The sequence below is a fragment of the Ammodytes marinus genome, assembly GCF_949987685.1.
Source record: "Ammodytes marinus genome assembly, chromosome: 11".
In the NCBI taxonomy this organism is placed as follows: Eukaryota; Metazoa; Chordata; class Actinopteri; order Uranoscopiformes; family Ammodytidae; genus Ammodytes; species Ammodytes marinus.
The window spans coordinates 7,278,976-7,292,265 of NC_137215.1; the positions used below are offsets into that span (position 1 = coordinate 7,278,976).

The 13,290-nt window shown below is 42.1% G+C and overlaps 2 protein-coding genes across 3 annotated transcripts in view; both read left to right on the forward strand.

Moving 5' to 3' along the window:
• dlg5a (discs, large homolog 5a) overlaps positions 1-3,620 on the forward strand; it is a 45,443-nt gene extending 41,823 nt beyond the window's left edge. For both annotated transcript variants that reach the window (XM_080036291.1, XM_080036292.1), the window contains exons 30-33: positions 130-257; positions 524-633; positions 1,245-1,354; positions 1,495-3,620. In XM_080036291.1, the coding sequence (XP_079892417.1) occupies positions 130-257; positions 524-633; positions 1,245-1,354; positions 1,495-1,598 (452 nt within the window). In that variant the 3' untranslated portion in view covers positions 1,599-3,620. The remainder of the gene's footprint in view (positions 1-129; positions 258-523; positions 634-1,244; positions 1,355-1,494) is intronic.
• A 5,969-nt stretch (positions 3,621-9,589) lies between these two features.
• Positions 9,590-13,290, forward strand: part of LOC307257150 (calcium-activated potassium channel subunit alpha-1a) — a gene marked incomplete at both ends in the record, with an annotated part of 133,070 nt that continues 129,369 nt past the window's right edge. Inside the window, one exon of the mRNA XM_080036293.1 lies at positions 9,590-9,880. Coding sequence (XP_079892419.1) covers positions 9,590-9,880 — 291 coding nt within the window. The remainder of the gene's footprint in view (positions 9,881-13,290) is intronic.

The following is a 13,290-nucleotide window of genomic DNA, read 5'->3' on the forward strand; positions in this document are numbered from 1 at the left end:
CAACATGCCCGTTCAAAGATTTAGTTTGTATTGTAGCGTGTTTGTTTTTGCCAGAACATTAAGGATTATCCATGCTTTGTGCTATTGGCAATGTTCTTAACCCATTCCCTCTCTCTGTGGCGTCTGCAGAGGTGATGAAGGCATCCCAGCAAGCCATCGAGCGGGGCGTCAAAGACTGTCTCTTCATCGACTACAAGCGCAGGAGTGGCCATTTCGATGTGACCACTGTCGCTTCCATAAAGGAAATAACAGATAAGGTATGAGAGACTATGAGTCATTGCTTTTTTTTTCCTCATCAGATTTTATCAGGAAAAGATAAAGTGCCTTCAATTTGTCTTTTTATCTCTGCCTCTGCTCGAGATAAGCTATCTCTCTGGTAGCGCTTTCATCTTTGATATCTTTGAAATGTAAAGCAAGATTCCTGCAGCAAAATGTTAAGCGTTGTTGAACCATCTGGAACGGCGTATACAATTAGTTTATCTGTTTATGTGATGTTCTGTTTTTCTTTTTTTGGGCGATACAGGGTTGCCACTGTTTGCTGGACATTGCTTCACACGCCATCGAAAGGCTCCACAGCGTTCACATTTACCCAATTGTCGTCTTTGTCCGCTACAAAAATGCCAAGCAGATCAAGTACGTAGCAGCCTGTTTTGAAGAAACACAAGAGTGTGTGTGTGTGTGTGTGTGTGTGTGTGTGTGTGTGTGTGTGTGTGTGTGTGTGTGTGTGTGTGTGTGTGTGTGTGTGTGTGTATGTTGTATCTAGCAGGATAAGCCTTCACACTCTCATCCCCCCATCCTGAACCCTTTTGGCACAGCTCTCAAATCGTCCACCCCACTTCACCTCACTCTTGCATAATCCCAAACAGCTGGTGAAGCATGACTGCCTTTTTCCTCTCTTTCTTTAAAAAAAAAAGTAAAGTGTCTTTGTGCAAAAGCTGTATCCTCCCTCTTAGCTGGGTATTTGTGGTATGTTTCATAATGTTCGCCAGACTTTATCCCCCTCTAAATTTGGTCAAAAATTATTTCATCAGCTAAGTATAAATTAAATGTATCTATTCATATAGCCCTGTATCACAAATGACAGTTTGCCTCAGAGGACTTATTAGAAGCTCTCAATGATTGAAAGCTTTATCGGACACACTAAACATATAAGAAATGTTAGTGTACACTGGTGTTGGATTCATAACCAAAAGTCTGATCTGCATGGCTATCTCCATTTTCACTTCCTGCTTTTTTTTCAACAGAGAGCAGAAAGACCCCGTTTACCTACGGGACAAAGTCTCTCAAAAACATTCCAAGGAGCAATTTGAAAGCGCACAGAAGATAGAGCAAGAGTACAGCAAATTCTTCACAGGTTTGTATGCAATAAAAAGAACATCTAAGACAATAGAGATGTCAGATAATATGCCTGTTATATGCTACTATCACAAACACACAATTGTATTTGTCATAAACATTCTCTGTTTCCAATGAGTCATCTTTTTTTCTTTGCAGGTATTGTCCAAGGCGGCGCCCTCCCTTACATTTGCACTCAGATCATGACTATAGTTGATCAAGAACAAAGTAAAGTCCTGTGGACTCCACTTGGCTGCCCCTAGAGGAGACCGGCTGCCACTACAGCAAGCTGCGGCTTTCACCTCCATTCCCCCCGCCCCCAAAAAAACACTAATTAACCCTCTTACACTATACAAATAGGTACACTACAGTCAACTAGATATGTAAATTATTATTTTTTTATTTTTGTCTTTGTAATGACCTATAATCAGAGCCTCCTCTTGTTATTTCTGACGTACTCCAGAGCAGGTTAGTAGCACTGGATCTTGACTTTAAGAGTTCATTCAGTCTTCCCTAAAGGGTTTCTGGTGGTGTGTTCGTAATGCTGCATTGTAAGCGTCCGTTTACAGTCAAAAGACTATTGGTGTTCAATATTTGCTTGAATGCGTGTCCCTTCCCCTCCTGTGTACACACACCTCGACAATAATGAAGTTCACCCACCCCCTGACCCATCCGTGTACCAAGTGACATTTGTGGATCTCCCTACAATTATGCACCCGTTTGTCGGTGACTGACAGCTAATTGTGTGTGCGTGCGTGCGTGCGTGCGTGTGTGTGGTTGTGTGTGTGGTGAGAGAGAGAGAGAAATCATTGAAACTGACAATTTCAGTTGAGTTGAATCATGGTCGTTTGTTAGCATGAGTTACGATGCTATAGAAATAGAGCGCCAGGATCAGACATCACATTCCTAGTGGTGTTTCATCACACAAGTGCAAAGGCCTCCGAACCTCTTGAAGACACGTAGCTGTGGTCTTAACCGGACCTGACTGCCATGTAAAAGTCATAATACACATCGATGTTTGCTCTATGCATTGTGTTTCTATAGTAGCCGGGTGTGTGGACAGTTCATGGGCCTTTCGGAAGTGCCTTCGGAGAAGAACCCTGGTCTGAAACCAGCCCCTTGGTCAATTGGAGGATTTTTGGACGTTTTCGACTTCAAAATCCAATGCATCATTTCACCAAATGGTGGTCTAAATGATTTGAGGGGCTGATTTGAGACCAGTGTTGTGCAGAGCGCATTGACAATGGTGAGGTTTTGAGGGTAGGCCGAAGCGGCGGCCAACGGGTTAACTCCTTTTTAGAATGCACTCCAGGGCTAGACAGACCACTGTGTAACTATCATTCTATCTCTTTGACATATATTTAACGACAATATAGACAGAGTATAACATATACGGTATGCAGATACATCTGGAAGAAAAAAAACAAATATATCTAAATATATATTACATGTATTTTTACTAGGTCATACGCCTAGGAACGTCTGACAGTCAAGTCGTGTCTTAGCAGGTATTAGCATGTTTTTCTTTTCTTTTTTTAAAGAATTTATTTTTGTTTTGCTTTTTCGTGCTTGGTTGTCGGTCACTTATCGATGTACTCGTTAAAAAGAGACACTATGAAGCAAAATGTGCAGGGTAATATCTTCAAAAGGATTTTCCTCTGATCTGTTTAAATGTTAGTGACTTTTTCATTGTTATTTAAATGTATTTTTTTATTCAGGAGGCAAAAAAATATTGACTCAAATATTCTGCCCCTCCTCAAAAACCATATCCTGTATCCTTTATTGTGCCAAAATCCCACTAAGGCAACTTTATCCTTTTTTTTTAAATTTCTGTTTTGCACTTGTTTATCTGTTAACCTTAAACATGTAACTGTTCCTAGGTTTCCAGTAGACTATGAATAGGTACTCTAACTTCTACTGTAACTAATTCATGTTTTTATCTCTCACATCAGTTCCTTACATTTCATTGATGGCCTTTTATTGTTGATTAGAATATTAAAATAAAGGATCTTATTTGAAATATATATAAAAAAAGGGATCTATTCTTGCACAGTTTTTCAATGGAAAATTTGGTCCACAAGTTTGACTGTTGGGCTAAAAGAGTTAGCAGAAAACAAACTGTAATGTTACTATTTTTCTGAGTAGATAGCATATGTTAGAGAGGGAGAGAAAGAGAGAAAAGAGAGGTGAGCGGGATACACATGAAATAGTTGTATTCTTAGGAAGGGTCTAGGTGCCAGGTACTGATTGAACTTTTCTTTTATTAAAAAGAATGTGATTTGTATGTCGAGACATTAACATGAGAATAAAACTCATTTCTGTATCACAACATTGGCCTCGGTCTGACTTTTTGTCAAGTCTATTTTTTTTTTCTACTGCTCAAATACTGACATCATTAAATGCTTAATCTGCACTTTTCCCCAGCTTAGGCGATGCCTAAGAAAAAAATGCTGAATAAGTGAGATGATTTTCAACATGCTGCTCCATCTCTCTCTCTCCCTCTCTGTCTCTCTCTTTTTAAAATGTTTTAAAAAATAAGAGGATTAAAAGAGAGCTGAGAGCAAGTTTTCCGTCTAATGTCCTTCAGAGATGTATGAGGATGAAAGCGAATCCATTTTAGCTGGAATGAGCCCGCAAATGAAAAAAGTGTCAGATGAAATGCCCATCTATTTCTCTTGAGTTGAGATAAGGTAGCGTGACAAGATCTGGCAGGATCTCGGAGCGGAGGGAGCGATAAAGATGTGTCCTTGGTTTCAGCATTAAGAGAAGCAGCTGCACTCTGGGCTCTGTATACAAAGACCATTTTAAAGACTATCTGTTCTACGGCAGCATTTCTATCATCCATCATATTTTGCCGTTTGAGGGTTACAGGTTAATGTATTTCAATGTGTCGGTGAGTCTATCGTGCTCAATAAACCTTGCTTCTGTAAGAAAGATAAGGATTTCGTATATGTTCTGGAGTGGGTACAAACCATCATTGGTGATGAATGCTACCTTATCTAAAGCAATGTGTGTAACTCGGTATAATAGTTTTAGCCTTGTCCGATTAGAACATTTGATAGGGTGTTACTCCAATCCGTTTTTCTGCCTTTGCTTGCATTTATTTGTTTGCACCTTCCATGTATTTTTCAATGTCTGTCTGCTTATTACTAGTGGTGCTAAATCCCGTCTCATGCATGCCCTTTACCAGTAACAGAAATTCCTACCTGGTCCATTTTAGATCCTTTTTTGTTCCACTTCCTTTTATACAGTACATCACTAATTAACATGAATTCCAAACATATTACATTGTTCATTTTACTTGAAATTCACACAAATACAAGAACATTTAAATCATACTTATAACATCACAGAGTAAAAAAGGAGTTTACAGAATAATATGGCAGAGGGTGAGTCCTTCTATCTGATTGGCTATTTCTACTTAGAAAATGCCAGTCATCTCATGAGAGTCACTTTGATGTAAGACGCAGTAGGCTATCTCTGTATATTCTGTTTAACACAAATAACCTTTGTACTCACACAACTTAACTTGAGTGACATTCATTTATGTTTGATGAATATAGACCCTGGCTTAGAAACATGATAACCATACATATTGTCATATCTAAACTTTTAAAAAGAAAACATTAACTTGTATTTCTGCAGCGTGAGTGTTGTTTTCCATACAATTGGCCAGCCTGTAGCGGCACTAGATCTTGCTGGTTGATTGGCTGCCTCTAGCTGGAGGATGTTTCCTCTGAGCAAGGCATCCAGGGTCACATGCTCCTCTGGCCCATCATGTCCCAGTGAAGGACTTCCCCTCCAGCTGACTGTCAGCTTCACTGGGGCAAGAGAGAACCAAGTGTCTCCCCCAAACATCCACCATGTCTAATGCCTCAACTCGCCTGCAACTCAGGGCCCCTTAGTTGTTCACTGGTGAGAACAATCATTGTTTGAAAAGGGTTCACTGTGACGTAATTTAAAGCTCTTGAAAATCTTGGGTAAAATAGTTCAAATCAATACATAGTATAAACGTTTGGGTGTCCCAATATGAGTGTACACAAATCAGATTGATGATAAATCTTCATAAATAGTATGAAACTTATTATCTTTTTTTTAAACAGCTTTTTTACAGTGTTTAGACTCTATACTCGTTTGACAGGACTGTGTAGGTGTAGACATATCAAACGGTCTCCTTGGCAACAGTCATAGCTTTTATAGAACATTAGGGCAGAGAACTGTCGTGATTGGTTCAAAATACTTATGTCCTAAGAACCAGAGCATAGCCTGCCTCATCTAAACCAAATTTCTGTCAACTTTATCAAACTTAAATGACAATATATTTCATTTTGATTGATAAATATGCCTAAAACTTTTCAGATGCTTACTCTCATGCAGCTTACACCCCAACTGACACCGTGAGAAGGATTTTGTGGATTTGGGTTTACAGGGACTTTAACACTCTAGTACAGAGGATGCTTCTCCACAATTTGGTCCCCTAATCACTTCACCTTTGCCATGTGATGTTGCCTACCACAGGTGCATGTCGAGGTCCGCTGTGTGCCCATGCCCCTAACTTTTAATGTCCTCCATGTCCCCTCTTGCCTGTTTTAGACAGGGTGTAGGGTCTCCCAAACCTCCTGCTGGGGGTGTCTGTTTCAAGACAGCTGCTGACAGCTCAACTGAACTTGAGAAGTCTTAAATCTGACAGCGAAGGATCTTTGTAGTCCACCCACTGATACTCATACGTCCTGTTCTCCAGCACGTTAACTCCACCATATCTAAATGTCTTGCTGGGATTACCACCTAACCGTTCCAATGTTATACTCTTCATCTGTCAGCATTGAGACCCCTGTGTGACTAAAGATCTGGTTGGAAACACAGGAACCCACTGGTAAACCAACAGCTGGCTCTATAAGGGGGATGATGAAGTCTAAGTCCCTTCTGCTATCGTGGGCCAGCAATAAACACCAGCAGGATTTACTGTCTATATGACACATAATGTGTGTGTTGTGTGTATAGCATGTGGCTGCTGCTTGATGCTCTCACTTTCTATGACCTCCTCGCTTTGGTATTGTGGATGTCCATACAGTTGGGTTTGTATGGTGGTAAGAATGATTTACCATTTGTTGTAGGCATTTTCTTTTAAATTTGATAATAATATAATGCAGCATTAATAATGATATGTAAGTCCGTGTTTGAATCCACAATTGCCTTCAATAGACAGCCTCGGTTAACCTGACCTATTTATGAGTTACATCTCACTTGTTTCCTGAAATTATCCTAATTTATGTAATACATGAGTATCAAAGACCAATTTTCTCATCAAAATGCATCCCATATCTTGCTTTTTAATTATTGTTTATGACCAGTATCCCCTTGGTTCAAGCAAGAATTTAATTTTCTTAATTAGAATGTGGAAAAAAGCAAGAAAAAAAAGCAGTGGTTCCTTCCATTAGGACTGTTGTGCAGCAGCATCATTTGCCTTTAATTTGACAGTTCACCATTTTACCAGCAGGAGGACGGCAGCAGTGCTGCTCTTCAAGCCCCATCTCCTGTGTATGTGAACACTGGCTGATGTTCAGTTGCTGTTCAGTAGTGCAACTAGTCTAGCATTGAGCTTTAGATACATAGCAATAGAGCTGTATCTAAAGGTGCACTATGCAGTTTCAGAATAGGCAGATGTGTTTACATTTGCAAAGCATGCAGTTAGTTTACAAAACTCATTTACTCTTCATGTAATTCTTAGTATTGAATAATTCTATCATCATAAATAAAAACAAAATTATTTTGAGGCACCTGGAACCAAACGTAAGACTATAGAATATGTTTGTGAACCAAACTGTGGGCCCTGCTGCTGTAAACAACAACAGCATTGAAACAGTAACTTTCCAGGTGGCTTTCTCACTTCAGCGTTCCAGGGAACCAAGTTTCCTGTGAGGAAAGTTTGTTTATTCAGTTATGAGAATATATTTAAAAAAGGCCCATTTCTCTGACACACCAAGAGTTGCATAATGCACCTTTAACTTTTGCCTGTGTGATTTTCATCTTGGTGTTTTGCTGCATGGTCACTCTGAAAGCAAACTTTATAAACGCTGTTGAGGAAATTGGAAGACTACAATCAGTGAGAATGTTCCAAACATTTCAAACTTGGTCTGAGTTTTTGTTTGTTTTGTTACTTATATTCAATATATCAAGTGGTTTGCAGCAGCAATTGGCCTGCGCCCGCCTATATTTTATGTGAAGTCAAAAGCGCTTGGATACACATTCATAACTCTGAAGTGCAACAATTTACAGATTGCCTTTTCCTCTTGTGTTTTATAGCCTCGGCCTTCCTGCACGCTCAAATATTCGGTTACGGAAGCTATTTCTGTGTGAAGCACTAATATTTCCCAGACAATAAATTACCGCCATTGAACACATATCTTCTTTACGCCTACGCAGGCATGTTTACCTTTCAGATGATTTGTGGTTTGGATCAAGTGTCATATTCACATAGCCTACTTCATGGGACGTTTACTGGGCAACTGAAAAGAGAACTGGCTGAGACATGTGTTGCCAATGCTTAAATTCACTTTCAGTCACTTAAACATTCAGAAAGCCCTAGGCTACAGATTGTAAAGTTATTATTTATTTTTATTTTTTATTTTTTGCAACCAACCTCCAAGAAGTCTGGAGCCTTGTGACACAGGTGGCTGTGTGCACCTGCCCGGTCTGCTGCTCTGGGGTCAGTGGTTATTCAGGGCCCCTCAGCCAGCTGTTTCTCCATATCCACTGGTCTGGCTGCGGCTCCTTGAGGGACAACCATGGTCAGCCATAAACCACTGCTAGTCATGCCTCAACGTCATCACCAATCCGCACCTGTTTTTGACCTAATATGTGGGCTAAAAGTGTGAGCATATTACAGTAATTGACCGGGAAGGACGCTAATAACACACCCTGTGTGTGTGTGTGTGTGTGTGTGCGTGCGCGCGCGCTCAAGTTCATTTCTCAAAACGAAAACAGGGACGTCCATCATCCACAGATGCAGAGCCATGGACTCAGTAATTGAAAAAGGGGAAGCACTATCCTTAATGAAAAGTACAATAATATCCCAACAGGGACTGGCAGTGTTGTAGTCAACCTCACTTTATTGTCGTTTTAAATGCAGTGGTATCAACACAAGGTCCCAATGGGGACTCATCAATTGCTGTGATGTTTATATAGAAAGCTATAATCCTTAACATTTATCACTGATCCATATAGCTGCTTATCAAAGCCAATTCGTTTTTGTTGTGGCTTGCGTCATTGGCGCGCAACAGAGACGCAAAGGCGCACTTGTAGCCCTCCTCTTTTTATCCTACACCCAAGCAGTGGGGACCGGGCGTGCACTTGGAATAAACCTCGTCGCGTTGTTACCGCCCTCTGCCCGTCTTTATTATTAGCGCGTCGCTCCTCCCTCCTACCTGTAAATCTGCCCCGCACTCCTCTGGAGCGGATCTGACAGGCGCGCTCAGCTGGCTGCTCCGTGCCAGGGCTGCAGGAGACCGAATGGAGACGCTGACTGACATCCACCCGAGCGAGAGTCCTTTTACGCAGAATTGACGGCGAGAACGCCCGCGAGAATTATGTAGCCAACTACGGCACTGCAGTGACGACTAATCAATCGTATACAATTGAAGGATATCTTCCCAGTGTTGTTGTTTTTTTTTCGTTTGGTTGCACACAGTCGATTGACGCTTTTAAAGAAAGTGAAATCGATTCGCCCGCCTGTCTGTCTGATCGACGGGGATCCGTGAATGGAAGACGGCTAGAGAGAGAGAGAGATAGAGAGAGAGAGAGAGAGAGAGAGAGAGAGAGAGAGAGAGAGAGGTCGCCTCGCCGAGAACAGGCTGGAACATTTTTCACTGTGTGTGTCTGTCTACCACCATTTGAAATATCAACTGGCAGCCTCACGACGGCTGCGAACGACGCCGTCTTTAACCATGGCATTCGGCGTGAAAGAGCCAGCAAAGCCCACAGACTGAGAAAGAGCCCAGAGATTCGTAATTATTGCGGATTTAAATGCCTCTCACCAAGGGCCACCGACCCCCTATTTTGGTCAGGTTCGCGTGTGCTGCGTCTCACGCTGTCACGAATAAACAATTCGCAGGCTGCTAAAAAACACACAAAAAAAAGACTCGGGTGGGTGAGTACAATATACAGCGAAGAGGGGATTTTTTTTTCTTTTCATCCCAAGCAATATGGCTGGTGAGTGGGGCTGGGGACGCTGGCACGGGCTCTCCAAGGCTCCTAAATGCTAGCTGAGGCAGATGGCACCGTTCCCCATGGCAGCGACAGCTCTATGAGGACAAGCAATATCATTAATAATATAAAGCCGGACTCTTCGATCTTAATATCCAAGATGGAAGACGTTGTTATCCCGTTCTCGTCGGAGGTGCCCTGCGACAATAATGGACAGCGCATGTGGTGGGCATTCCTCGCCTCCTCCATGGTGACGTTTTTCGGGGGTCTCTTCATCATCCTGCTATGGAGGACCCTCAAGTATCTGTGGACAGTTTGCTGCCATTGCAACACAAAACACAAGGTATGACTGACTGGCTGCTGTTGCGTTCACGACCAGTTTGTGAAATCCTCCTACATAATCACTAAAAGCACAAAGTGTAGATTTCCATAGTAGTATAGTGACACTGGTCTGACTGACTTCCTGTCCTTTAAAAGGCCTTCGTGGTGCAAACGATATGCCACTGTGCTCAATTTAATAGTTTCCTCCTCGTCTGCACCCACTAAACAGATATCGGGTGCCTATTGCAGTGGCATCATAATGAATGCATCCCTCTTGGATATGTTTTGTTGTTACCCGTTGGCTGTTTACCAACTCCCACTCTTGAATGGAGGGGGTGGTGTGTTGCATGACAGATATGGGTGGGATGAGATGAGAGCAGTGCAGTTCCTTCATCATTTTATTCTGCTTCTTCAACATACATCCAAGTATCATCAGCTCTTCACGACCAGACTAACCTGTAAATGTCACCAGTTTAGTTTTAGTTATATGTTGAGGGACCATGTAAGGCCTACAAAGACAGAGAAAAAATGTGCTTTGAACCAAATTATAGCAGTTTGCTCATTTCTATCTGCAGTCCCTGTGCAGGCCAACACAGAACATAACACAAACAATACAATACAAAATATAAATACATACATCACAATGCACATACGTGACACATGACATAACCATTAGCTTTTTCAGGATTCAAATAAAATGAAAATCAATTAAAGTTAAAAGAAAACAACTACTTAAACTAATGTGAGCATGATTGGTTATTTACAATCCATTTTATGATTTGGCGTAAAAAAAACAAGTAGAAATCTGAGAAGAAGAATTTGGCACTGACGGTGAGACCCTAATGAACTGGGAGTATAGGTCTTCTCATGCAGACCCCATCGACCGGCAAGGCTTTCCCCCTTTTCATAGTGTGCAACTTCCCCGGGAAACAAACATAATTCCTCCTCTTCCTATAGTTTTCTGTTATTGTTCTCTTCAATGTCTACACTCAGTGGTGGCTGTGATGTGTTGTATGCTGCACAGTGAATGTCTTTGTGGGAAGCTAACCTATCTGCAGGACCTATATAGACATAGGAGTGTAAAAAAAAAAAAAAAAAAGAGTGACTGTCAATTGCTTTGCTTGGGCTGACCTGCCCTGCACTATAGGGATGAATCATCGGCTGATTCACATGTGTATTGAAGCCTACTGCTTCATGCGTGACTCACACACTTGTGTGTATTGAGCGAGTGGTTCCCTGGCTGGACATAGAGGCAGTTAAAAGGGTATACCGTTGCTCAGAGAGTGTGTGTGTGTGTGTGTGTGTGTGTGTGTGTAAAAACATGGCCTTGCATGTTTTGTTTCATAATATTTTCATAATGCCTGTTTGGAATGAGAAATCATTTTGATATTTGATGGCTAAAAATCAGCTAATGGCGAGTGCTGTGACGGTGCCAATCCTTCCTCAGCGTTAAGTGCAAAGGCGGATCTAGTGACAGTGATGGACGGGAGAAAAAAGGGAGAGAGAGAAGGGTGAACTTCTTTTGTCCTTGATATGTTTTGGGTTGTGTCCAATTCAAATGGATGAGCCTGGTGCCTGGCCTTGGGTCTCCTCTGTTTGGTGATATGACAGGTGGGAGACACAGGGCATAGACTCATCATGCTCAAACTGACGATAGCTGCAGAAAATAGCTCTCTCTGCTGTGCAACGCTGAATGTTGTAAGTTTTGGTCTTCTGTATACGTCGAGCGTGACCCAAAGAAACACTTGTGGTCAACGTTCAAAACCATTTCAGAAGATGGTCGTTATATAACAAAACAAGCTGGTGGATGTTCTGTTGTTGTGAAGCACAACGGTGACACACAATATCAGTTTGATCATTTCAAGTGTGATTTGTCTCAAGTTAAGGCTTTTCTTTCAATGATCTTTTGCCATGTTGAAAAAACTCAAAGCGGATATGCATGATATCAAAGGATACAATCGGGCCTCTGGATCTCAGATTGTTGTCCAAGTTTGCTTTCAAGAAATAAAATGGTCCCATCTAAACAGCTCTTTTTCACACTGAGATAATTCTTCTGCTATCTAGGATATAACTCGGCTGTCAGAACCCTCATGTTCTTCCCTTGAATCCCAGAATGAGAAATGGCACCCAGCCATATGTCATCCTTCATACTTCTCACAAAAAAGTGATGAAAACAAACCGAGCTGACATAAGGCGGTGTCCATCTGATATGTTGTAAACGAGGAGAAACTGTAAAAAATAAAAGCCTGTTCATGTCAGAACCCCTCTCCCCTGGCTTTTTGTGTGTGTGTGTGTGTGTGTGTGTGTGTGTGTGTGTGTGTGTGTGTGTGTGTGTGTGTGTGTGTGTGTGTGTGTGTGTGTGTGTGTGTGTGTGTGTGTGTGTGTGTGTGTGTGTGTGTGTGTGTGTGTGTGTGTGTGTGTGTGTGTGTGTGTGTGTGTGTGTGTGTGTGTGTGTGTGTGTGTGTGTGTGTGTGTGTGTGTGTGTGTGTGTGTGTGTGTGTGTGTGTGTGTGTGTGTGTGTGTGTGTGTGTGTGTGTGTGTGTGTGTGTGTGTGTGTGTGTGTGTGTGTGTGTGTGTGTGTGTGTGTGTGTGTGTGTGTGTGTGTGTGTGTGTGTGTGTGTGTGTGTGTGTGTGTGTGAGGGCAGAGTCATCTCCCCGTTAGGTGACTTTGGTGTAGGCTTGACACTTGGCTGCGGAGGGAAAAGGCTTGTTAGGAGTATTAAGACGGGGGGAAACTGGATCTGTGTTCAGCTGACTAGCGCGGCCGGCTAAGTTGGCATGTGTGAGAAACAGGACGCGTAGCTTGGCGTTATCGGGGGGGGGGGGGGGGTAGGGTGGATGGTGGCTGGGCTGTTTCCCTGGCAGTATACTGAGAACCAGGAATCAGGGGGCAAAGGAAATAGAGGTGGAAACTCTCTAGAGAGACACAGGAGGAAGTGGAAACAGCGGGTGTGAGGGTGACGAAAGGGTTTGAGAGGGGGTGATGCATTGCACGGTGTCCTCCTGCGATACGCCATTGACAAACAGCTGTGTCCTAATTCTTTTAAATGGCCCCCACTTCTCTATGAGGATTTTTAAGGCAGAGGTCACGAGGAAATAAGTCAAATAAAATAGTTATAGAAATGTGTAATGTAACTTTTCGAGTCTTTGGAATATGTACTGTTCAAAACACAGTGTCTATAAAACATGGCAGCAGGGCATGACGGGGACCTGTATTTTACAAAGTTGTAGGAAGTTGGTAGACTCACATTTTTGTACTTCAATTTTTTATAAACCAAGACTGCAAGTGTGTCCCAGGCAACAAAACATGCTTTTAAAGTGATGGTGCTTCCTGTCTCCCTGGTGGACTGAAAAAAAAAGCAATATCAAATAACAAAACAAACCCCACATAGATTTTTCCAACACTGTGTAAGTAATGGCAACATTTATGGC